Here is a 25,451-nt window from a genome sequence, read left to right as displayed (position 1 = left end):
ACTACAGTGTCTCTGATGCCTGACACAGTGCCTGACACATAGGAAGTGGCCAGTTATTATGTTTCCAGCGACTGACTGGATCCCACCCTTCCTGTCAACTGTCCGACCAGACAACATAGAGAGGGGAGGTGTGACGTTCAGACATTTTGCTTTTGTGCCAGTCACATTCGTATTTTGTATGAACATACGTATTGCATGTTCTCACCTTTTGGGAGCATCTGAGCTTTTGACGGTCTTCCTTCTATGTAAGCTAAAATTATTTTGAAGACACTGAGGAGACCTAGGACGAAAGTGAAGAGGATCTCAGAAGTGAAGGGGCATCTGGTCAGTCTTAGAGCTGACACTGAAGGAGAACCCAAATCCCATTCTCTTCAGTTTGCCTTTGTCTTTTTCCAGGATACCCGTTTTCAAACGCGTCTTTATTGAGGTATAGTTTACATAGCATGAAATTCACCTGTTTTAACCGTACAGTGCAGTGACTTTTCGTAACTTTACAGTGTTGTGTAATCATCACTACAATCCAGTATTTCAATATTTTTGTCACTCCAAAAAGATTTTCATGGAATCATTTGCGATATGAATTATGAAACTCAGCTTTGTGCGTAACTTTCTTGTAACATTTAAAACACCTGAAAATAGGGGCGCCTGGGTGGCTCAGTGGGTTAAAGCCTCTGCCTTCAGCTCAGGTCATGATCCCAGGGTCCTGGGATCGAGCCCCACATCAGGCTCTCTGCTCAGCAGGGAGCCTGCTTCCTCCCTCTCTCTCTGCCTGTTTCTCTGCCTACTTGTGATTTCTGCCTGTCAAATAAATGAATAAAATCTTTAAAAAAAAACAACCTGAAAATATAGTTTTAAATTGGTTTGTTGCTTGAGTTTATGTAAATAAATGATTATTAACTTATGTCTGATACAGTCCTGCTAGCTATAAGATTATAGGACTAGATTTAAAAAACAAAAAGAATTTGTCTCAGTATCTTTCTTATTTTGGCCTGTTTTAATTTTCTAACTTGTATGCATAACTTCCAAGGATAAAGAGACTTTAATTAATGAAATTATTATTATTATTATTATTTTTAAAGATTTTATTTATTTATTTGATAGACAGAGATCACAAGTAGGCAGAGAGAGAGAGGAAGGGGGAAGCAGGCTCCCTGCTGAGCAGAGAGCCTGATGTGGGCCTCGATCCCACGACCCCAGGGCTGACCTGAGCTGAAGGCAGAGGCTTTAACCCACTGAGCCACCCAGGCGCCCCAATTAACGAGATTTTTGATAACATAATGGGAAAGAATCTGGAAGTACAAGGGAAGTAGTGTATGTGAGCACTTTGGTATTTTTTTTGTATTGAATAATTTGTCTTTTCTTTGGGTTCCAGGCAGCCTGGATATTTGGGCCATAACTGTAGAGGAGAGAGCGAAGCATGATCAGCAGTTCCATAGTTTAAAGCCAATATCTGGATTTATTACTGGTAATTGGAATCCATATTTTTACATTTTTATTTATCATTAGTGCTTCTGTCTGTGGAAAATCTATTATGGAAAGCTAAGGTGGGCACATGTGACCCAGGGGACACCTGCCTTTATCTTGGGCCTATATTTTTTCAGTTGCTTTTCCTCTACTGCATTCAAACCTGTTTGCACCCTTTTGTGGAAGTCAAGCCATTTGTTTTGGGCGTATCCCTGATGGGAATTGGTAAAGGTCAGTGGACCACATTCTCTAAGTAGTAAAGCAATGTAAAATGCTTGTTTAATTTTGGTCTTGAACTGGTTTGGGAAATGTAAATAAATGAACAGATTCTGAATATTTTTAAAAAAATCAACAATAACAGAATTCTCTTAGTGCTGTATCCCTAAAGTTCCTTTTGTACTTTGCTTTTTCTTTCTTTCTTTCTTTCTTTCTTTCTTTTTTCCTAAATATTTACCTATTTCTTTATTCACGTGCTCATGAGGGAGAGAGGGGGGAGGAAGAGAGAGTGGGACAAGCAGACTCTGTGCTGAGCACAGAGCCTGACGTGGGGGCTGATCCCAGGACCCTGAGATCATGACCCCAGCTGAAACCCAAGAGTCGGTTGCTGAACCGACTGAGCTCCCCAGGTGCCCCTGCATTTCCTCTTATCTTTTCTGTTTGGTTATTCTTTCAGAGATAGCTTTAGGAAAAATGGAATCTAGATTTCCTGGGGACTTGTTTGTGTGTGTGTGTGTGTGTGTGTGTGTGTGTATTACAGTTCTCTTTAAACTATTAATTCTTAATTGTTGATGTGACTCTTGTAATAATTTTTACTTTTTCCCCATAAATGTACCAGAAGCACCAGCAGTTTGACATGTAGGTAATAGGAGTCACAGGGAACTTAAAAAAGTAGAAGTGTGCATCATCGGTTTCTTGAGGATTCCTGTAGATGGGCTTTGTCGTATGTGTAGCTGTCCCGTCTTACTTAATAGCAGATTAAAGTGGACAGTCTATGCCTGCACTTATTAGGCCCTTTTTTTCAGATGAATTTTTAAAGTATTAAGTTCTAAAGTCAGTGGATTCGTCAATCTGATGGATTCATTTTACTGTTGCTTATAGACTTACCCATGGCTTTTAGCATATATTTAAGTCAGTATTTGCAGAATTACCAGCCTCTTATTTTTGCAGTTTTCCTCTAAGAAGATATCTGTCAGCTGTTTTTTCTGAAATTTTTTCTATTTAATTTACAGGTGATCAAGCTAGAAACTTTTTTTTTCAGTCTGGGTTACCTCAACCTGTTTTAGCACAGATATGGTAAGTTGGAACATCACAGAAGCAGAAGGAGGTAAAATAAAATATTCCAGTAATATGGCTTCTTTAGATCTCGAAGGAAACATAAATCTCTAGTCTGACATACTCTATGACTTCTTACCAGAGAATACTTCTGAAAAGTATCTTTTCCTATGGAACATTAAAAGAATAAAAGGAAAAGTGATGACATTTGTAGGATAACGCTGTCAAAAAACTGAATTTCCAGTGGAGAAATTTACATTTTGATATTTTCTCATGAATTTGTTTTAGCTTTATCCCCATCGCCCATACTCAATCTGAATGTCCCACATTTCTTGCTCTACTGTGCAATGGTTCTCTTATCTTTCACGACCACAAGGTAAGGAAAATATTTGAGGGCCAGTAGTGAAACAGCCTTAACTTGTATTTAAGACAGTGTTGTACAAGGTCAATGCATAATAAATACTGTTGAATTCCTTGATTAACGATCACCAATAAGCATTCAGTCCTTTGAACGTACAGGACAGAAAGGGACAATAAAGAAGAGAGACAAATATTTTGGATTTTAGGGTTATGACTTTGGTCATGCCATGCTGAGGTCTGTCGCAAGAAGTCCCGTTTTCCTCGCACCGTGCAGTCCTCGCAGTTCATACTTCATTTCCAGGCTTTATTGGTGGTGTGGGGGTGGCTCGCTGTGTAGTAGAAAGACGACAGGATTTGTAGTCACTCACCTGTGTTTGAATCCCAGCTGCAACACATTCAGTCTTCATCATTTGAGCATGTATTCATCCTCTCTGGCCTCTGCTTTTTTTTTTTTTTTTTTTTTTTTTTTATTTTTTTTTTATTTTTTTATTTATTTGTCAGGGAGAGAGAGAGAGAGTGAGGACAGGCAGACAGAGTGGCAGAGGGAGAAGCAGGCTCCCTGCAGAGCAAGGAGCCCGATGTGGGACTCGATCCCAGGACGCCGGGATCATGACCTGAGCCGAAGGCAGCTGCTTAACCAACTGAGCCACCCAGGCGTCCCCATGGCCTCTGCTTTTTAATCTAGAAAATGTGCAGATGTATTTTCCTAACAGGATTGTTGAAAAAAAAATCAGTATATAAAGGACTGTATAAAAAACTGTAGATAAGGGACTTAGTATGGGGCCCAGCATGTAATAGACCCTCAAAACAAAACCCAAAATGGTACCGGTTGTCATCATCAGGGACTGGGGAGTCCCCATAACTAAATTGTCCAGCTAATTGCCTGCCCCCTGAAATGATCAACCTTTCTTTCTTTTTTTTTTTTTTAAGGTTTTATTTATTCATTTGACAGAGAGAGAGAGATCACAGGTAGGCAGAGAGGCAGGCAGAGAGAGGGGGAAGCAGGCTTCCCACTGAGCAGAGAGCCTGATGTGGGGCTCCATCCCAGAACCCTGAGATCATGACCTGAGCCGAAGGCAGAGGCCCAACCCACTGAGTCACCCGGGTGCCCCATGATCGACCTTTCTTAACAGTATAATGGAAATTAATAAAGATTGACTAGTCCCCTGTGGCCTTCAAGCAGAGTCTGCAGAATGTGGTCCAAGCTTGATTACCAGTGTCATCAGTATGAAAATCATTTACTGTGTTCTGAATAGCAAAACTCTCATGGGAAATATAGATATATTTGTATACAGATAAACTTGAATTGAAACTGAATGATACCAGACTCCTGTGCTTTTTTGGGTGTCTGCTTTATGTTCCTTTTCCTGGTTGTCAGCATATTGGCTGCCAGACAGTCTCTTCCAGTTGGTGAGGTGCCTCCTGTGATGCCCTTCTAGCTCTTACTTCTGATCCACTTTGAGCTGGGAAAGGCACAGAACCCAGGTTTTTGGAATTGCTTTTAAAAGAAAGGGGTAGGATGGTAGGGGGCAGGGGAGCGCGAACTCATGCTCATGTGAGCATAGGGGCACTGACCTGGCAGTTAAGTGCCTGAGTTAAATTCGAGAAATACATGACATCTGTGTTCACTGTAAGACTCTTTCATTTGCTTTGCGTTCTGGTATATGATTGTATTTCGCACCAGCAGTCAAGGTCACTCACTAGCACCTTCCTTTTGCAGGCGTTACATCTTCCATTGAATTCTGCTTGTATGTCATATTCCCAATTTATGAATATTCATTCGAGAAGCAGTTTTATGATGCATATCTGCTTCTGGAAAATCTCACTTAACATTCATTCATTCAGCAGTGGAAAAATACTTATTGAATGTCTTCTGTGGGGCAGTGACTATTGTAGGTGCTCAGGATGCAGCAGTGAACAGAACAGACAAAATCCATCCTCTCATAGAAATTGCAGTCTGGTGACAGGGTATAGTTAGGAGCAGTATAAAAACTATCACGTGGTAATAAGCGTAATGGAGAAAAATAAAGTATCATCTAATACATTTCACGTGTTTTTTCCTCTAAAAAAAATTTTTTTTAAGATTTTATCCATTTATTTGACAGAGAGATCACAAGTAGGCAGAGAAGCACTCAGAGAGAGGAGGAAGCAGTCTCCCCGCCGAGCAGAGAGCCCGACGCGGGGCTCGATCCCAGGACCCTGAGATCACGGCCTGAGCTGAAGGCAAAGGCTTTAACCCACTGAGCCATGCAGGCGCCCCCAGAATTAGGCTTTTAAATGTATAAATAGTAACAGCTGATCCAATGAAATAGTTTTCACTCCCTGTCTCTGTGCTCATCTTGTGTTCTCTTACGGTTTTTCTGGTGGGGTCCCAGGGAAGGCCAGTGACCCTTTTGGTAGAAGGAGGGTTGGGTTGGAGTCTGAAGGTTTGGGCAATCCCTTTGTCAGTCATGTGGGGAAGAAGAAAGTACTGGATTGAGAGTTCGGGACTGTCATACTCTCTCTCTGGGCATTATTTTCCTTGCTGTGGATCTCAGTGCAAATCCATGAGTGATACATGTGTTACACACGGGCACAGTTTTTGTTCCAGGTAGAAGCTATATTCCACTTAGCTAGTTTGGAACATTTATCTGTCTCTCTATCTTTTTTAAGTGGGCTCCTATGCCGGGCTTGAAGTCATGACCCTGAGATCAAGACCCGAGCAGAGATCAAGTGTTGGAAGCTTAACCAGGCTACGCCACCCAGGCTCCCCTAGTTTGAGAACTTTTAAACTGTAACCTACTGATTCTTTGGGGCTGCTTATCTTTCCAGTCCGCTTTCTAGTTAATACTACAGGAAAACCTGAATTTCCAGAGGATGGAGTCCAGTCAGTGGGTGTAATGCCAAAGCCTAACAGTGGCCAAAGATGGTATAACTTCCTAGAAATTGTCTTACTAATAAGGGACTGAAAGGAAACTGGAAAATATCCTGTATCCTTTTGGCAACTTCAGATACTTAACGTTGTTCCAGCCTTGGCCTAGTGTGCAGAGGGAAGAGAAGAAAGTAGAGGGGGATGGACAGGAGCCTTGTGGGTCCAGGAAATAAAAAGAGGCTGAATGAAGAAGGCTTTGGCATCAGAGGCAATAGGGGCCACAGAAATGGAGATTAGGGGCTTCTAAGGAGAGAAATGAGGGGAGGGGAGGCCCACCTGGGCATGGGCCCTGAGAAAGAAGGCAGGATCCAGAGACATAAAGGCAAATACGAGAACAGCTTGGTGATCTGCCCAAGGGTGGGGCGTGGGTGGGGGCCACCAGCTGTACCACATCTAGTTTCTTAGGACACTTATGTGCATATGGCAGAAGAACCTTCAGCCCTCAACGAGATCAGTTTGCCAAACTCATCCCCTTCCCCAAAAAGGCATCCTGGACTCTTGTTCCCCTCGCCTCCCTCCCTCATCCCTCCATCCTCGGTGCATGGCATCAGGCATCTGTCCAGCTGCTGGGAGCCACGCTTGGTTCCTCTGTGTTCCTCACCCTACGCCTTCAGTCCATCAACACATCTTTTGGTTCCATTTACAGACTTTCTCCCCGTTCTGGCCATTTCTTTCTGTCTCCATTGCTACTGTCCACTGGAGTCTTTCTCACACTTCCCCCTTTAGATTTCATTCTCCGTACAGTGCCCACACTCTCTTTGGAAAAAGTAAATCCATTTTAAGCTCGCCGTTGAGAAGAAAACCCAAAGTCCTATCTAGGCTCCAAGGCCCAACCCGAGCTGACCCTCGTCTATTTTTCTCCTCTCTTATTTTGTACCTCTCTCTTCCTCAATTTCTGTATCCCAGTTTCACTGACCTTCTCTCTGTTGAAATGGGCCAGGTTCCTCCTTGCCTCTGGGGCATCGCACTTGGTATTTCCTCCTCCGGTAATCTGTAATGCAGCTGGCTGGCTCATTACCCTTCTGGTTTCAGAGAAGTACTTCCTGACCACTCATGCAGAGTAGTTCCCTCTGCCCACCTGCTCCTACCACCGGCTTCCCTTTTTTATTCGCTTTAGGGATCTCCTTTTTTGTGAATTGTGGACTTAATTCCATTTCTGAGTATGGCACACATTAACAAGGTTCCAAAAGCCAACACTGTACCAAAATGGGAGCGCAGAGAGAGGTGTCACTCCCCATGCCAGCGCTTTGTCCCTGTGCCTTGAATTAGTTTCTTATCATCCTTCTGGAAAAAACAGCAGCTTCATAATACCGTAATAATATTTTAATTATTTCCTCTTCCTTCTTATTTTAAAGGTTACCGCCTTTAAATGTTCTTTTGTTCCTCGCTTTTCTCACTTAACACATTCTGGAAATCACTGGTATCATTCCTTAGAGATGTCTTTCTCTGTTTTTTTTTTCCCTACAGTTACATAGTACTCATTGTAGAAGATAACACCTTAGTATATCCAACCAGTCTCCTGAGTGTGTGTGTGTGTGTGTGTGTGTGTGTGTTACAGTTACAGTTACTTCTAATAATGTACCAGTGAATGAGCTAAAGCATAAATATTTTTATATTGTCGGTGTATCTTCAGAGTAAATTCCTATGAGTGCATTTGCTAGGTCCAAGAGTAAATGCATGGGTAGTTCTGTAGATGTTGCCAGATTTCCCTTCATTGGGAGTTTGAGCACTTTTTCCTACCTCCAATGCATGAGAGGGATATGTGGTTTGTTTTTCCCTTAAGGTATCAGCATACCTGTGGTCCCCTTCTCATCTCAGCCCTGCCTGTTGCTATGTATGTGTGCTATATATTTACGATTAGTTCATTTTTAAGAGTCATAAACAACTGTTGTTTGACCAAAGCTTGTTTTTTGCGTATGTATTTTTTCGCTTTGGAAGTTTTGTGAATTTAATATTCGGATTCCTAGGCTTTTAGTCCATCTTTCAGGGGGATTATTAGAAATGAGTATATGTAGATGGGGGATGAAAGTGGATGGCAGAGCTGAGGTGTTTTTTTTTTGGGCAGAGAAACCTTCAGAAATAGAATTTCAGGTCTTCCAGTGTTCCAGCTTTTTCACTGGGGAAGGGGGGTGGGGGAAAAGCTGAGCTTTGTGGAAATAACTACTGTGTTTGCATAAAGCCCTTTGAGTTATCACTACCAGTGAGTCCCAACACTTACATTCTGTTAGTTGAGGAGAAAAAGGTTTTAAGAAAAAATCACGCAAGATTCTCAAAAAAATGTGGGATTTTGGTGGGTGGCTTAAAGGCAAGCACCAGGAACTTGAGAATTACATGTCTCCTCTCCTCTCCCACTGAGGTATTCAGTGGAAGGTTTTTAGAAACATGACATTCTTCTAATTAAACTCTTACGGTACTGGAAAGTCTCTTCTCCAACTAGTCATTATCCCACATTGGATATTTGTTTCTCCTTAGAAAAATGTGTTTGGGGGGCTGCGATGTTGGGTATAGGGAGTGAGAATCTATCTGCTTGATTTTTTTTTTTTTTAAGTGTGCAAGTTGATGTTGATTGTTGGCAAGTTTTTCTTTTCTCTGAGAACCATCTAATAAAGCTGAGTATCTTTTTAGAAAAACTTAACAAAAGAAGGAAGGTTGATCCTCTCATTTTACTTATTTAACTTCCTTTTTATAACCTGAAAGATAGTTACAAATGTAAGACAACCAGAGACAGTCTCAATTATGGATATAGATGCAAAAATCAAAATGTTAGCAAATAGAATTCCACAATATATTTAAAATTATGACCAACTTGAGTTTATGCCTTAAGTGCAAGTCTAGTGCAGAATTAAGGCATTCTCTCAGTATTATAGCAACAGATAAAAGGAAGTGTGATCCCGATCAGCAGATGCTGAGTAGGCATTTGATGTTAAAAAAAAAAAATAATAATACACACACACACACACACACACACATACCCCATACCTAATATGTAGAAAGGAAACTTTTTAAATATGTCAGGTTACTTTCTAAAGATCGCTACCAAAATTTATTCTAAACAGTGAAACACTACAGCCCTTTCACTGAAACCCAGAACTTACCAGGATGCTCACATATTCAATGATGTCTTACACTCAGGAAGACCAACCAAAAAAAAGGAAGTGTATAAATATTGGAAACGAAAGTTAACTCTTTTTTGCTGGTTATGCAATAGTATAGTTAGCTATAACCTAAGCGATTGTAGGTTAAAAAAATATTTATAGAAGTTTGGTAAGATAGCTGATTATAGCATAAATGATTATTGAAAGTAAAATTTTCTGTGTTGGAAGTAAGCACCAAAATATGGAAATGGGCAAGTGTTCCATTTAAAATAGTGATGGGATGATAAAATTCCCAAGAATACATTTAATAAGAAAAGTAACTGGGGCGCCTAGGTGGCTCAGTCAGTTATAAGCGTCTGACTCTTGGTTTCGGATCAGTTCATGATCTCAGGGTTGTGGGATCGAGCCCTGCATGGGACTCTGGGCTTAGTGCAGAGCCTGCTTGAGATTCTCTCTCTCCTGTCTCTGCCCCTTCCCCTGTTTGCGTTCTCTCTCTCAATCAATCAATCAATAAAATCTTTTAAAAAATTACAAAAAGTAATTGCTTACATAAAAAAGTAATCAATCCTTTTTATTTTTTTTTAAGATTTTTTATTTTATTTATTTATTTGACAGAGAGAGAGATCACAAGTAGGCAGAGCAGCAGGCAGAGAGAGAGGGGAAAGCAGGCTCCCTGCTGAGCAGAGAGCCGGATGCATCCCAGGACCCTGAGATCATGACCTGAACCGAAGGCAGAGGCTTAACCCACTAAGCCACCCAGGCGCCCCTGATCAATCCTTTTTAAAAACAGATTGATTATTCATTTATTTTAGAGATAGACAGAGAGAGAGTGTTGAGAGGCAGGGACAGAGGGAGATTGAGAGAGAAAATCTCAAGCAGGCTCCTTGCTAAGTGGGGAGTCCCACACGGGGCCTCCATCCCACGACCCTGAGATCATGACCTGAGCCGAAATCAAGAGTCTGGGGCTTAACTGACAGCTGAGTGACTTAGCCACCCAGGTACCCCCAAAGTGATCTAATCTTATTAAGGAAATGTTTGTAAATTTGAACAGATGGACGTGCTCTTGTCTTCGGTGCACTCTTTAATGCAGTCGCAGCTTGGTTCCCAGTAGGGTTGTTTGTAGAATAGATCAATGATCTTAAAATTCATAGGGAAGTAAACAAACATCTGTGAATAGCCAAACAAAATCTTTTTTAAAGATTTTATTTATTTATTTGTTTATTTGGGAGAGACAGAGTGAGAGAGTAGAGAGCGAGTTGGGGGAGGAGCAGAGGGAGAAGGAGAAGCAGACGCTGCGCTGAGTGGGGAGCCCAACGTGGCGTGTCATCCCACGACCCTGAGATTATGATCTGAGCCAAAATCCAGAGTCGGACACTTAACCGACTGAGCCACCCAGTCTTGCCAGATACCAGACTGTACCACAGAGCGAGTATGATCAGATCATTGTCCTATTGAACTGGGAATTGTTAATCCAGAAATAGGTATCACTTCATATGAACGTTCAATACACAACAAAAATATTTTTTAGTTCCGTGAGAAGAGTCTGGATTAGTTCATAAAAGTTGTATTATAATATTAGTTTCAAGTGTGTAACAGTGCCTGACATTTATGAGTCTGTTACCGTTTTGTTTGTTCATCTTGTTTTTTTTGGATTCCACGTGTAAGTGAAATCATATGGTATAAAAACAGAATTTCTTACAGTAAAGATATTACGCACAGACCAATGATAAATGTTAAAAACTCAACAGTTGTCAGGTAAAATTGACAGCAAAGATGTAACATACAGCGATCTCTTACAAACTGACAAGAAAAAGACACGTAGTCCATCAGAAAACTTACTAGCAAATGATGTGAATGATCAGTTCATGTACAAATTCAGGTGACCAAAATCCATATGCAGAATGACCCTCAGGTAGGTGAATGAATTCAGACTCCACTGGTGGGGTTTGCTGAAGGGGATCACAGACTGCGGGAGAGCTGAGGTCTGCTCCCACCTGAGGCATAAACATGGCTTCTGTAGCCCATCTCCCACTTGATGACTTTTTCTTACTTTTTTTTTTTTTAAAGATTTTATTTATTTATTTGACAGCATAAGCAGGGGGAGCATCAGGCAGAGGCAAAGGGAGAGGGAGAAGCAGGCTTCCCACTGAGCAGGGAGCCCGATGCGGGGCTTGATCCCAGGACCCTGAGATCATGATCTGAGCCAAAGCCACATGGTTTACCAACTGAGCCACCCCGGCATCCCTTTTTCTTACTTCCCAAAAGAAGAGTGTTGACTCTTAACAACTTTTAGAGATTTTTGATCTTTACTGTATGTCATTCTTTTCATTGTGTTTTATGTTTTCATTCCTTGAGTTAACTCCGGCAATATAGGATAATTTTCTGTGAAACTTAATTGTCTTTTTTGGACACTTATGTAGATGTGGATCATTTAAAAGATGGCTAGTGGTGGTAATTTAATTGGGAGTAGCTGTTCTTATCATTTGTTTTTTTCAAATAAAGTAGATCGGTTTTTAAAAAATAAATCATCTTAACATCTTTATTTTTATTTATTTTTTTTTCTTTTTAAAGATTTTATTCATCTAGGGGCGCCTGGGTGGCTCAGTGGGTTAAGCCGCTGCCTTCGGCTCAGGTCATGATCTCAGGGTCCTGGGATCAAGTCCCGCATCGGGCTCTCTGCTCAGCAGGGAGCCTGCTTCCGTCTCTCTCTCTGCCTGCCTCTCTGTCTACTTGTGATCTCTCTCTGTCAAATAAATAAATAAAATCTTTAAAAAAAAAAGATTTTATTCATCTATTTGACAGCAAGAGAGATCACAAGTAGACAGAGAGGCAGATGGGGTGGGGGAAGCAGGCTCCCTGGTGAACAGAGAGCCCAATGCTGGACAGATCCCAGGACCCCGAGATCATGACCCCAGCTGAAGGCAGAGGCTTAACCCACTGAGCCACCCAGGTGCCCTCTTAACATTTTTAATATCTAGACTAAAAGAAATGAAATCGGGATGAAATTTTTTTTTTTAAGATTTTATGTATTTATTTGAGAGAGGAGAGATACAGATAGCAAGAGAGCATGAACAGGGAAGAGAGGGAGAAGCAGGCTTCCTGGTGTGTAGGCTGCCCAGTGTGTCCTTGATCTCAGGACTGTGGGATCATGACCTGAGCTAAGGCAGGCACTTACTTGACTGAGCCACTCAGGCACCTGAAGGGATGAATATTTTTCAGGCAGAAGAGTTGAAAAATGAAACAAGATGAAACCAGATAGGGAGACAAACCATAAGAGACTTTTAATCTTGGGAAACAAACTGAGGTCTCCTGGAAGGGAGCCAGGGATGGGGGAATGGAGTGGCTGGGTGACAGACATTGGGGAGGGTATGTGTTGTGATGAATGCTGGGTGTTGTATAAGACTGATGATCACAGATCTGTACCCCCGAATCAAGTAATACATTATGTGTTAATTTTAAAAATTTAAAAAGAGGTTAATTGTCAAAATGCACAGTTGTGGTTTGCATAAAAGTCGTTTCCACTTGCAAAAACCTTTTTTGCTTATTAAGCTTATTTGAGAGAATATGCATGAAAGCTCATTGCACCTGAAACTTAACATAGCATTGTCAAATCTACTAAAATTAAATTAAAAAATAAAAAATAAAAATGAAATGCTGGGGAGGAAAACATTCATTGCAAGTTACACTTGACCATTTCAGAGTACAATTTTTTTTTATTTAAATTTACTTATTTGTTAGAGAGCGAGCGAGCAAGCACAGGCAGACAGAGTGGTAGGCAGAGGCAGAGGGAGAAGCAGGCTCCCCGCGGAGCAAGGAGCCCGATGTGGGACTCGATCCCAGGACGCTGGGATCATGACCTGAGCCGAAGGCAGCTGCTTAACCAACTGAGCCACCCAGGCGTCCCTCAGAGTACTATTTTTAAAAAATTTTTACTTATTTATTTGACAGAGAAAGACACACAGAGAGAGGGAACACAAGCAGGGGGAATGGGAGAGGGAGAAGCAAGCTTCCAGCTGAGCAGGGAGCCTGATGCTGGCCTGGATCCCAGGCCCTGGGATCATGACCTGAGCCAAAGGTAGACGGTTAATGACTGAGCCACCCAGGTGCCCCCTGAATACCATTTTTAAATGTGTAAGCTCATTTAATTAATTTTCACAGCTTTAAAGGTTGTAGAACTATATTGTAGCATAGTCTCCATGGGAGGGTTGGTAGAATTCCACAGAGGAGTTGGTGCTGTCTAGATGAGTATCTGTAGAAATAAACTCTCTTTTCTGACCTTTTCCCCCCTAACGTCTTTTTAGGGGAAACGTGGGGCTTGAACTCATGACCCTGAGCCAGCCAGGTGCCCCTTCCCCTAACATCTTTATTATGATATAATTCACACTACAAAATTCAACCTTTTAAATGTATAATTCACTGGTTTTTAGTGAGTTGTGCTATCATGGCCTCTATCCAATTCTAAAACATTTTCCCGACCTCAAAAAGAATCCCATTTGATATCCAAAGTACATATCCTGGCATTCAGACTGAAAATTACCTCCTGTTTCCTATAAGTAAAGCATAACACAGTAGAAACTATTTTACTTTTATACAAAACCTTGCCAGTATTCCCAGGTTACTCCCTGTAGCTTGGTAAACAAGTTTGGTTCCATTTGGTCTGCTTGGTTTTCTTCTCTTTTGTTCACCCCAGGATGAAGGGAGCTGACTGGTGTGGGTAGGAAGGGTGGTTTAGGAAAGGCCCTTTTATGGTCAGAGTCATTCTTCGCTCTCGATGTTGGTTTGCAGGGCGCTAGCTGATATGAACAATGATGGACGCATGGATCAAGTCGAGTTTTCCATAGCTATGAAACTCATCAAACTCAAGCTGCAAGGATATCAACTCCCTTCCTCACTTCCCCCCGTCATGAAACAGCAGCCCGTTGCTATTTCTAGCACACCAGCCTTTGGTAAGTCTGAAATGGACTTGGTTCCTATATTTCATTGTAGACCTTAAAAATACTTTTTCCTCTTTTTCCCCTTTTCTGTTCGTAGCCTTGTGGTATTCTAGGAGGCAGTTCTGTCCGAAAAATGATGGTCCTGGTCCTCCGCAGGCAGATAATGCTGGAGGAGAAGACCATGTTCACATTCGAACCCTAGCATGTGTTAAAGAACAGAAGTTCACCTGAGTAAATTTGAAGTTGTAATTGGTTTTATTAAGCGGTTCCTGAATGGGGCAGCATCCCATGGAGCCAGTAGTGGGGAGCTCAGAGGAGTTGTCTGAAATGGAAGGTTTTACAGGAGGGAGGGTGGGGCAAGAACCTTGTTAGCAAAAGAAAAGAAAGGATTGTACCTGGCAAGATCATTTTCTCTGGCGGGGAAGGGGGGGTGGGGTCTTATCAGGTCAATTACCTCATCTTCCTTTGGGGGATGGAGAGGGCGGATGGGACAGCTGACCTCACTGGTCCTGACCCGAAAATTCATGACTGACTGCCTAAGGCCGTGTTGCTGGGAGAGGTCGACTCTGACATTAGTTTGGGTATTGACTTGGCCTGATTGACACCATTTGGTTCCTGTGGTTTTCTTTTTAACAGGTGCTAGTAAACAAAATGAAAGTAAAGGTTCAGACTGTCAGGGCAGAGGGAATATACTTGTAGTCTGCCACTGCATTTTCTGTCTTTTCATTACCCTTACTGCATCTTTGACGCTTGACAATGCCACATGCTTCCTTTTGGCTTTCTGTTTCCAGAACCTCTTCATTTTCCCCGGCGCACAAACAGTTCCTCTGGATAATGGTATCTAGCAATATATTTTTAAATTCATAGTATTGAGACAACTGGCCCCATTAAATTCTTCCTTGGAACAAAATAAGCAGGATGAAATAAACAGTATCTCAGCTAAAAACGCAGCTCCATAAAAAGATACCTTTTAGCCAGGTGTTTTTCTTAAAAACTAATCAGGAATTAATTGACTAAGATCACCAAGAGTTCTGATTTCTTCTGTTCTCACCCTAGACTTTAAAGATTACAGTAATCAGATCTAATATCTGATTCATGAGAAAGTTCTTAGACAGTTTTAACAAAACATAGAAGTTGTGGCTAGAGTTTCCCTTTCTTCCTCCGGATAGATCAGATGACAGGTGATATGGTGAAGTAGGTTTGGAAGGGGGCAGTCAGTAGCAGTGCAGGTTGTCTCTGATATAATTAATGATCAGCTGAGATAAAGACATACTGTGGTTTTACTGAATAGATTTACTCTTAAAGACAAACCATGCATTGCCTTTGTTTTGGTGACGTTTAATCACAAAACTTGTGGTCATAAAGGGAAGGGTGCAGGTTTGGGGTCAGGCAAGGATTGGGGTGATCCAAGAGAAAAAAAGAGAAACTCAGGAAATCACACATGAGCCAAAGCTAGGAAGAGCGGAGGTGAAGAGGACAGATTGTCCTCTCCACGTGACCAGGGCCCTTGTTGGCCTTGTCCGTTGTGTGTCCGCAGCCCGCAGCCCGCAGCCCACAGCTTATTTAAGTTCAGGTGGTTCTGAATTCCCTGAAGGTCCCTGTAGCCAACCTTTGGTCAGGACCCATGGGTTAAAACAGCTAAAGGGTATTTGGTTTTCTTTTGGCTTCCCTTCCGGTGCTGCAAGAAGATACCTCAGGGGGGACAGAGAGTCAAATAACCTGAGGCATCCCATTTCCTCTTTTTCCCTCAAACCCGGGGGTCAGTGATTCTCCCTCTAACATTTAATATGTCTTCTCTTATTCCATTCTGCAGCAGGACTTTCAACTCTATAGAGTCACTGCTGCTTTATTTCCATGAGGTTGCGGCCTCGCCTGCCCAAGGGGTTTACTGCCACTTAAGTAAGCTGCCCCTTCCTCCAAGGGAGCCTGGAATTTCTTTTTTTTTTTTTTTTAAGATTTTATTTATTTATTTGGCACAGAGAGAGATCACAAGTAGGCAGAGAGGCAGACAGAGAGAGAGGAAGAAGCAGGCTCCCCGCTGAGCAGAGATCCCGATGCCGGGCTGGATCCCAGGACCCTGGGATCATGACCTGAGCCAAAGGCAGAGGCTTTAACCCACTGAGCCACCCAGGCGCCCCAGGATCCTGGAATTTCTGAGCCCCCATTCTGCCATCCAGTCCTGAGCTCCTCCCGGGGCTCCTCCACTGCCTTTCCTCCCCCTCCTTTTCGTCACATCAGCATCCTCAGTAAATTATTTCCAAGAGACAAATCACCAGGGAATGGCAGAACATGAGAGAAGTTAAAAGTACGTTGTGTCCTAACCAGGTTTGCTTAGCTTTGCTCAAACACCTGACCTTTGCTAGTATTTCTAGTTCTACCTCTCTGCTCAACCCAGGATACTTTTTTTTTTAACGCTTCTTATGTGGCTACTTGAGAAGAAAATCATTTGTTACTAGGATCATTACTTTCTAGTTAATAGTAAAAATTATCTGGCCACGCATTTCCTGGCCCTTCTACACATTATACCTTCAGGTATTGTATATTATTTGGTCGCAACGGTAACCCTAAAATCTGCAGAAATTATTAGCCCTGTTACGTGAATGAGAGAACCGAGGTAGCACGAAGGTGAACAGTTGGCTTAAGACCATATTCCTAAAAAGGGAGGTTGAGCCTCTCCAGACGCAGTTTTTCAAAGGCTCTTGGTTTCCTTACCACCTCATCTCTTCCCGCCTTCATTCTCACCAAACCATACGGGTGGCATGGAGAGTCACTGCTCCATGGTTCATGGTCTGCAGGGGTGCTGAGGCACGTGCTAACACGTGGAATTAAGGCTAACTGTGGGTTGAGCAACTGTTTTGTTCACCTCTCCTGTTACGGAGAGAAAAAGGGGTTGTAGTGAGTGGTGCTGTGACTTGCCGAAGGGTAGCGAGCTGTATTGTAGGAAATTCTGTGAGTGTGCGGGGTATCTTCTTCTTTCAGTGAAGGAAGGAGTATTACACACAGAATAATTCCTTTTTGACTATATATTCAACTGTTTCGGGGGAGTTTGTCTTTTGTTTAATTTTTTTTTTTTTTGGCCAGATCCATGGTTTTATTAGATTAAACCATCATTATTATTTTTATTTTTTATTTTTTTTAAGTGTAGAGGGGCAAAGGGAGAAAGAAAGAGAGAATCTTAACCAGGCCCCATGCCCTGTGTGCAGTCTCTCACGGGGCCCAGGCTTATAAGTAACCCTGAGATCATAACCTGAGTCAAAATTAAGAGTCTGGCTCTTAACCGACTGAGCCACGCAGGCACTGCAGATTAAACCATTATTTTTAAACCCCAGCTGTGTGTCCTAGTTGCTGGGAACAGGTTGGTAAGCAGGACATCATGGCTCCTGCTACTGTGAAGCTTCTTGTTAAGTTGGGGAAAGTAAACAAGTAGATGAACGGTTTCAGGGCAAGATAAGGGCAATCAGTTCTGTAAAACGGTAATATGATAGAGATACTGATGGGAGAAAGTGATCGGGGCAGGATTCTCTTTGGAGAGATGACTTTGAGCTGACCTAGACATGAGAGCCGTGTGAAGAGCCAAGGGGAGAAACCGTCCAGGCAAACGGAACAGCAATTAACAAAGGTCCTAAGGCAAAAGTGAAGTCGGTCTGTGCAGGAACCAAAAGTGAGAGCAAGGCAGTGCTGGCTGAGGTATTGGTAGGCCTTATGGGCAAGGAGGTAAGGCAAGAGCCAGATGGTTTAGGGCCTAATAAAACCACCAAGGAATCAGACGTGTTTTCTAGGGGCAGTGGAAAGCTACAGAGAGTTTCCAGGTAGGGGAGTAGACATTTAGAAAACATGATCTTCGTTATCCGAAGACTGGGTTGCAGGGGAACCAAAGTAGCACCAGGGAAATCAGGAAGGAGGTTTTTGCTGTGAGCAAGAGGTGATGGGAGTTTTCCATCTGGGTAGTAATAATCAATGTGGGAGATAGAATAGGATTAGGCTCATTGTATCCTGTATTTTGGAGGAAAAGTGTATCAGGCTTTGGTCTCGTTAGGTGTGAGAGATTTAGTGGATTTCCAAGGAGGCAGATGAGTCCATGGGTCTGGATCTCAGAAGAGAGACCATTGGCTCTGGGAGAATTGGAATATGCATGGCATTAAAAGCCCTGGGACTGGATGAAATATCTTAGAATGTGTAGTTAGAGCAGGCAGAAGACCTGGGACCAGGCCTTGGCATACTGTGACATTTTAAAGGTGTAGTAAAAGGGGAAGAAGCAAGAGGAGGTTCGTTTCCCAGTAGCCAAGAACATTTTTCAAGGAGGGAGCCTTCTATTATTTGAGTTGCTTCTGTGAGAATGAGGAAGAATGGGACAGAACAGTGATTGGATTTGGCAAGATGACCTTGAAAAGCAGTTTCTTTGGAGTGGTACAGACAAAAGCCTAATTGGAGGCTTGGAAGAGGGGAGAGTTTGTGAAGGAGAGAGACAGCTAGAAGAGCCTGTCAGCCTTTCCAAGGCTGGTGTGTTCAGAATGGGAAGTGCCCATGGATTTTTATTTTTATTTTTAATTTTTTTTCTAAAAGTTTTATTCATTTAGTTGACTGACAGAGATCACAAGTAGGCAGAGAGGCAGGCGGAGAGAGAGAGAGGAAGGGAGGCAGGCTCCCTGCCGAGCGGAGAGCCTGATGCGGGGCTGGATCCCAGACTCTGGGATCATGACCTGAGTCGAAGGCAGAGGCTTTAACCCACTGAGCCACCCAGGCACCCTGCCCCTAGATTTTTAAAAGAGAGAGGGAAAACCTAATGGTTGAAGAGAGGTGGGAAAATTTCAGGAATTAAGATTGATTGATTGATTGATTGATTTTAAATATTTTATTTATTTGACACAGAGAGAAATCGCAAGTAGGCAGAGAGGCAGGCAGAGAGAGGGGGGAAGCAAGCTTCCCGCTGAGCGGAGTCCAATGCGGGACTCGATCCCAGGACCCTGAGATCACCACCTGAGCCGAAGGCAGAGGCTTTAACGCACTGAGCCACCCAGGCGCCCAGGAATTAAGATTTAGCATAGTGAAGAGAGATGGTATCCAAAACACAGACTCTGGCAGATTTACTTCTTCAGAAATATTTAGAAAATATTCATTCAGTAAAGGTAGTCAGTTGGCAAGAGGATGATGATCTTCGTTGCAGCTATTTTTAAAAGCTGGCCCAACAAAGCTTCCACCGTGACAAATCCCCACCCTGTGGAGAAATGACTGGGAGTGGAATCAGTTGAGCAGGGCAGCGACACAGACACCAAAGGAGGAGAAGGTCCAGACCAACGTGGGGGTGGAGAACAGAGGCTGGAAATCCCAGGAAGCAAGGCGCACATGAAAATGAGTGACGGGCAGTATCAGGCAAGGTCAGATCCCACACAAAGTTATTATTAGAAAAAGGAGAATAAAGAGCCGACTAACGCCCCGTGAACAGTGACGGCATCCCAGTAACCTGCGATTTCCAGAGCTAAAAAATACTAAGAAAATGACCCAAGTCGTGGAAGACCAACACAATCAGAATTTTAAAGCCGCAGAAATAAGGCGACAGAACTCAGGAAAGAAGGAGAAAGGGGAAAAAAAAGTCATTTCAGAAATGGAGACCAAACTAAAAGCAACTCAAGAGACACTATCGCAAGAGAAACAGAAGGTGAAAAGAGGACGATTTCAAGAATGAAAACAAAATTAACAAGAGATAATAAGGAATTGAGGAAAAGTGACCAATATTGAAGGCAAAGGAAGTTAAATATAAGGGAGATGGAGTCCCTAAAGAAGAAGACCGAAGCAAGGGACGAGAACAAATGGCAAAGACTAGTTGAAGACACCTTCCTGGACATAAAGGATTTGAAACTGTGTTTGAAGGAGGATTTCATGTGCTTGAGAATATCAGCCAGGAGAAACCAGCGCTAAGATAAATTCTAGTCAAACAAAAAATTATTTGGATATGTAGAAAAAGGAAACACATGACTTACAAGGGAAAGAAAATTAGAATATCTTCACACTTTTTCTCCAGCAGTGCTTTATCTCAGAAGGAAATGGTGACATAGTTAGGATTATCAAGGAAATACTAAGCCAAGAATTTTGTGTCCAGAAGAACCAGGCCACCCAATTTTCCAACTCTCTGGTCACTAATTTTACTCTCTTATAATTAAACTCAACTCTGACGGTAACTGCTGGAGTTAGCGTCACATTCTGAGGATGGAAGGGCCCAGTCCCACAACACTGCCCTCACTTCATGCTTGAGTCACAAGCGCTGGGTCCCCAGGGTACCCATACTTCTCTCCGACTTGACTACAAAGTCCGAGGCTCCCACACACCCTGCTTGCCTTTTCTGCAGTTTGCTAAAACAGCTCACAAAACTGGGGGAAGTATTTACTTAGGTTTGTCAGTTCGTTATAAAGGATATGACGAGGGACACATACAAATGTGTAGGCACATGAAGAGGTATAGAAGGGCAAAGCCCGGTAGGGTCCTGAGTGTGAGAGCTTCTGTCCCCATGGAGTTGGGGTGGGCCACCCTCCCAGCATGTGCTTGTGTTTTCCAGCGTGGAAGTTCTCTGAACCCTGTAGTAGGAGTTTTTATGGAGCCTTCATTATACAGGTGTGATTGCTACATCCTTCTTTGGCCATTGATTAGCTCAGTCTCTAGCCCCTCTGCGCTTGCCTGAGGTCTGTATGGAGGTAGGGAGGGGTGGGATGGGATTGAAAGTTGTGTCCCACTGACCATGCCGTGGTCTTGCCCATGACCAGCCCTTGTCCTGTATCTGTTGAGGGACCCCGCCACCAAGTCTTCTTATCCGAATACAAAAAGACACTCTTATCACTCCAGAAATTCCAGGGGTCTTAGAAGCTCCTGTGTCAGGAACCAGGGGCAAAGACCAAATGGTTGTAACAAAAGATGTTCCTATCAGTCAGGAAATCACAAGGGTTGTAGGAGCTCTGCCAGCAACAGGAACCAGGAACCGGGTTGGGGGGGGGGGGCAAAGACCAGATATGTATTTCTTATTATGTCACAATACCATAAGTTCAGACAGAGAAACAAAAAAGGAAGGAAGCATTTATTTAATTCTATGTTTTCTTCACTCTGGTTAGAATGCTCTGTAAAGAGAAATTTCCGTGTCCAGTGTTACATTACTCTGAGGTTCAGTATGTGAAGGAAAGGCAGGATAGAGGTTTGATTTCTTTTCCTCTTTTATTTTTTTTTCTTTTCCTCCTTTATTTATACCAGTTTTCAGAATAAATTTATTACCTATGATGGCCAATTAGGATTTTTTGTTTATTTTTATGTATCATTATGAATTCATAAATTTAATTCTCTTTGGTGGCTTTCGTTCCATTAGTTATGATTCTTACTGATCCTCAACTTTGGCCCGTAGGTCCCTCTTCAAGTTGGGTCTTGTGCCCTTACGATGTGATCCTTGACATGTTTTGGTATTCTCCAAAGTGATTAATCTGAGTTTTTATATATATATATATATGTGTGTGTATATATATATATATATATAAATTATTTTTCTGAGTTTATATTGTAAATGGAACTCTATTACAACTGGAAAGTGATTTGCTTCTTCGAACACTCTTGGATTAATTATCATTGAATGTGGACAAGTGATTCCGTGTGAATTTTGTTGGGATTTTTCCTCCCTAGGAATAGGAGGTATCGCCAGCATGCCACCACTTACAGCCGTCGCTCCAGTGCCAATGGGATCCATTCCAGTTGTGGGAATGTCTCCACCTCTAGTATCTTCTGTTCCTACAGCAGCAGTGCCTCCCCTGGCCAACGGGGCTCCCCCTGTCATACAGCCTCTACCCGCATTTGCTCATCCCGGTACGTGACCTGCTCAATCCACAGACTGAATTTTTACGTGTGTTTTACTCTTCCTTCTTGCTGAATCTTCTGTCTTCACTTTCTGATTCTCTTTGAGTGGCATTTTGTTCCGGATGAAACTATCTTCCTTCTTCAAACTTAGTATCTCATTTTTTTCCGACATATTAAGTGGGCTGTGCTAGGCCAAAGAGAATTTAAAGGAGAGTGAAATGATGGATCTGGTACCCTTACGGGCAAAGGTGAACTTGACAGCTAAAAACCAAGAGTGTAATTCCCTTTCCGGGGCTTGACGGGAGCAAGGGAGATTTGAGCAGTAATTGAACATTTTCTATTTCCGTGAGTCAGTTACTACTTTTCTCCAGCTGCTAGGAATTGCTGATAAACAGCCCATTCCCTTAGGAGTTGGATTATGTGGGGGGAAGAAGAAGGAACATTGTATATACCTTTTTTTTTTCTTCGAGGAGGCACAGTGAATCAGGTGGAAGGGAAAAGGCCATTGATTAAATGGCTAGATGCGTTAAGGATGGAGTAGTACCCTCTCGCTTCATTGAAGGAAAGGATTAGAGAGTTCCTGGTGTAGCTAGTTTCATTTTGAGACTTAACTGGAAGGCTTTTCCCTTTAGTGAAAAGAAAGCATAAACTGTAGATGTGGTCTCCAAATCTTAGTACATTCTTATCCAGTGGGGGAAGTTTTTTTTTCAAAGATTTTATTTATTTATTTGAGAGAAAGCAGGGGGAGGAGCCAAGTGAGAGGCAGAAGCAGATTCCGTGCTGAGTGTTGAGCCTGATCTGGGGCTCGATCCCACGACCCTGAGATCATGATCGGAACCCAAACCAAGAGTCCCATGTTTAAGCAATTGAGCCATCCAGGTGTCCCTGGGGGAAGTTTTTTTTTTTTTTTTTCTGTTTGTTTTGTGTTTAAGATACTTCGGCTGTGTCTGCATAAGTCAGTAGTGAGGATGACCTGCATTTTAGCTATGGGTGATGACTGTATTTGAATCATCATTTCTCTGCCCAGCTCTGTGGGTTTATTACATCTGTCAGGATCTGTCTTTGAGTTAGTAGCCAAAGAATCTAAATATGCCACCGTTTTTTGTTTTTGTTTTTTAAGATTTTCTTATCCCACGTAGTTCACCTTTCATTTGTGACCATGTCCGCAGATAGGCTGACAGCTGAGAAAATTGCTGGCAGTTGCTTTTCCAGTAGTATCTGTGAATCCACACGCTCTGTCTCTTTTCTTTTGTGGCTAATGATACATGTTGCAGGTTTAGTAGGCGGGGTGAGGAGGATGAGGCTGTGGCTCAGAGTTTTTCCCTGGGACACGGCTAACCGGGCTGAATTAGAATCAGACATGAGAGCTGGCCCTCCCTAGCATCCCACGGTGTCAGGCCAGGACCACAGGGCTCTGACTTTCTGGCTCTGCTCATCGGGAACTTCCGCTCCATTGGCACAAGTAAAGAAAATGCCATATCCTCTGTATTTAAGCTGTTGTTTCTTTAGCTGTCGGGATAGATCCCATAAAATGTGATAGGAAACCTTTAACAAAGAGTTAAATCCATGGATTGTAAACAGTTCTACTTAGTAAGGTGATTTTCAGCAGAAATGAGCAAATGTGGAAAATTTTTTGGCAAGGGGTGGGGAGCGAGGAGGGAATAACTCTTTTGGAGTCCTGGCTGATAAGGGAAGAATAATTTTTGCCTCAGATTTGGTGACTGTGTATTCTCATTTTCATTAGTAGGGAAATGTTTCTTTTCTTCATAAGATTAAAATTTTTCAGCATTTATTTATTTTTACAGCAGCCACATTGCCAAAGAGCTCTTCCTTTAGTAGATCTGGTCCCGGGTCACAGTTAAACACTAAATTACAGAAGGCACAGTCATTCGATGTGGCTAGGTAAGTGTGCTTGTTTTAGGTAAGTGTATTTGTTTTTAAATGGGCAGTTGGGCTAAAGCCATTATCTAACTCCTAAAACTGAAAATGAATTAAGTACTTCTTTATTATCTTCTATTTTGTAGGATGCCAGTAATTAGTTCTGGGTAATGTTACCGGGTTTTATCACATACATGTTACAGAGATGATAACATGACATTTCTTCAGAAAGCTTTGGGTATTGTTTTTTTAGCAAGGAAAACAAATAGGTACCAGTTTTACTAATGTTTAAAAATATTGAAATTGAACTCCAGGTGGGGGGGGAAATAACTATGTTGTATTAATCATTTAAGAGTTTATGTATAAAATTTTTTAGATGAAGATTAGAGCCACAGTTTGCCTTATTTTTTAATCTATCTCAGATAATCTCATGGAATCTGTGTGGTTTGTTACTGAAACCTTATTTAAAACCACCTTTTGTGGAATGAATTAATTCAGATTAGTGGACAGTCATTACTAATCAAATACGTGGCCCAATTTTGGCAAAGCTGATATGACCTTACTGCTTATATTTTGACCAATCTTGGTTTCATATGATCTTTCTGATTTTTATTTCCTTTTACCTCTTAATTTCCCCCTTGCATACTGTTGCACTAGGATGAAAAGTTAAGTCTCTTGTAAGCCACCTCAAAACTGTCGCAGTTAAAAGGGGGCGTAAATGAAGGCGTTTCCATCTTTTCTTGCTTTAGTCCTCCGTATAAATCTTTCCTGATTAAGCCAAGTCATTCTCCCACTTTCAGGAGAAGAGTGTATAGAACATAGTTGAACAATGTATAACCCTTGATAAAATGATTTAAAGGAAATCCATAAACTGAAAAGCATCATGCTGAATGCTGATTTATGCACATTATAGCTCTTGGGATGCTCACTGTCTTCCCTAAAAGATGACTCCATTCTTCTATGTTGTAGATAAGGAGGAAGCCCAGAGACATTAGTCATTTGCCCCAAATAGCCCAACTCAGAAGTGGCAGAGCCAGGAGTTGAACTGAGTTCTTTCTGATGTTAAGGCATGAGTTCCTAACCATGCAAGTTTGCTCTGGGAGCTTGATTTACTGGTGGTGTACCGGCATTTGTGTTCCACTCAGTTAAGGTTTTACTCCTAAGATTCCAGAACATGATTGAGCATCTGTATGCCAAACACCTCATTAATCCCACTTAGCCCCCACGACCACCTGCGGTAGATACTGTCTCAGAATTGTGAATGAGGAAGAAAACCCTGAGAGGTTAGAATCCTCACTGACGGTTTACATGTTACCACAAGGCAGAGCTCAGATGTATCCTAACACTGAATTCCTTCTTTCTTAGTCTTTCTCCTTTACTGTGCTGAAGTTTGGGGTTTTCTGTGTCTCTTCCACGAGAGATTTTCAGATCTGCTTTAAAATTGATTTGTGACACAAGAATTAGTAAATAATCAGTATCAGCAAACATTAATGCTATTAAGACAACTGGTGTTGGGGATTTTTTGGATAGTCACCTTTTTAATAATGTAAATTTCCAGCAGATTTTTAGAATGTGGCATCTAGTTTTTGGTTACCTGTTAGTGAGGTGGTCCGTGCATTTAAATTTTCAAGAAAGTCTCAGCAGAAAACTTGGACTTGATAAGTATAATCTGGGGCAGCTTCTGCGTGCAACACCCTATATTCCTGGGGTGCA

The 25,451-nt window shown here is 42.2% G+C and overlaps 1 protein-coding gene across 4 annotated transcripts in view; it reads left to right on the top strand.

The window, feature by feature from the left end:
* The window catches only part of ITSN1 (intersectin 1), a 209,666-nt gene that overhangs the window by 68,597 nt on the left and 115,618 nt on the right, over nucleotides 1–25,451 (top strand). For all 4 annotated transcript variants that reach the window (XR_013966609.1, XM_080799703.1, XM_080799704.1 and 1 more), the window contains exons 3-7: nucleotides 1,373–1,465; nucleotides 2,694–2,757; nucleotides 13,888–14,048; nucleotides 21,690–21,869; nucleotides 23,666–23,762. Coding sequence is in view for 3 of the 4 variants with exons in the window: in XM_080799703.1 (XP_080655829.1) it covers nucleotides 1,373–1,465; nucleotides 2,694–2,757; nucleotides 13,888–14,048; nucleotides 21,690–21,869; nucleotides 23,666–23,762 (595 nt within the window). In the remaining variant the exon portion in view is untranslated. The remainder of the gene's footprint in view (nucleotides 1–1,372; nucleotides 1,466–2,693; nucleotides 2,758–13,887; nucleotides 14,049–21,689; nucleotides 21,870–23,665; nucleotides 23,763–25,451) is intronic.

The sequence above is a fragment of the Martes martes genome, assembly GCF_963455335.1.
Source record: "Martes martes genome assembly, chromosome: 1".
Taxonomy (NCBI): Eukaryota; Metazoa; Chordata; class Mammalia; order Carnivora; family Mustelidae; genus Martes; species Martes martes.
This window is presented reverse-complemented; position numbering and strand designations above follow the sequence as displayed.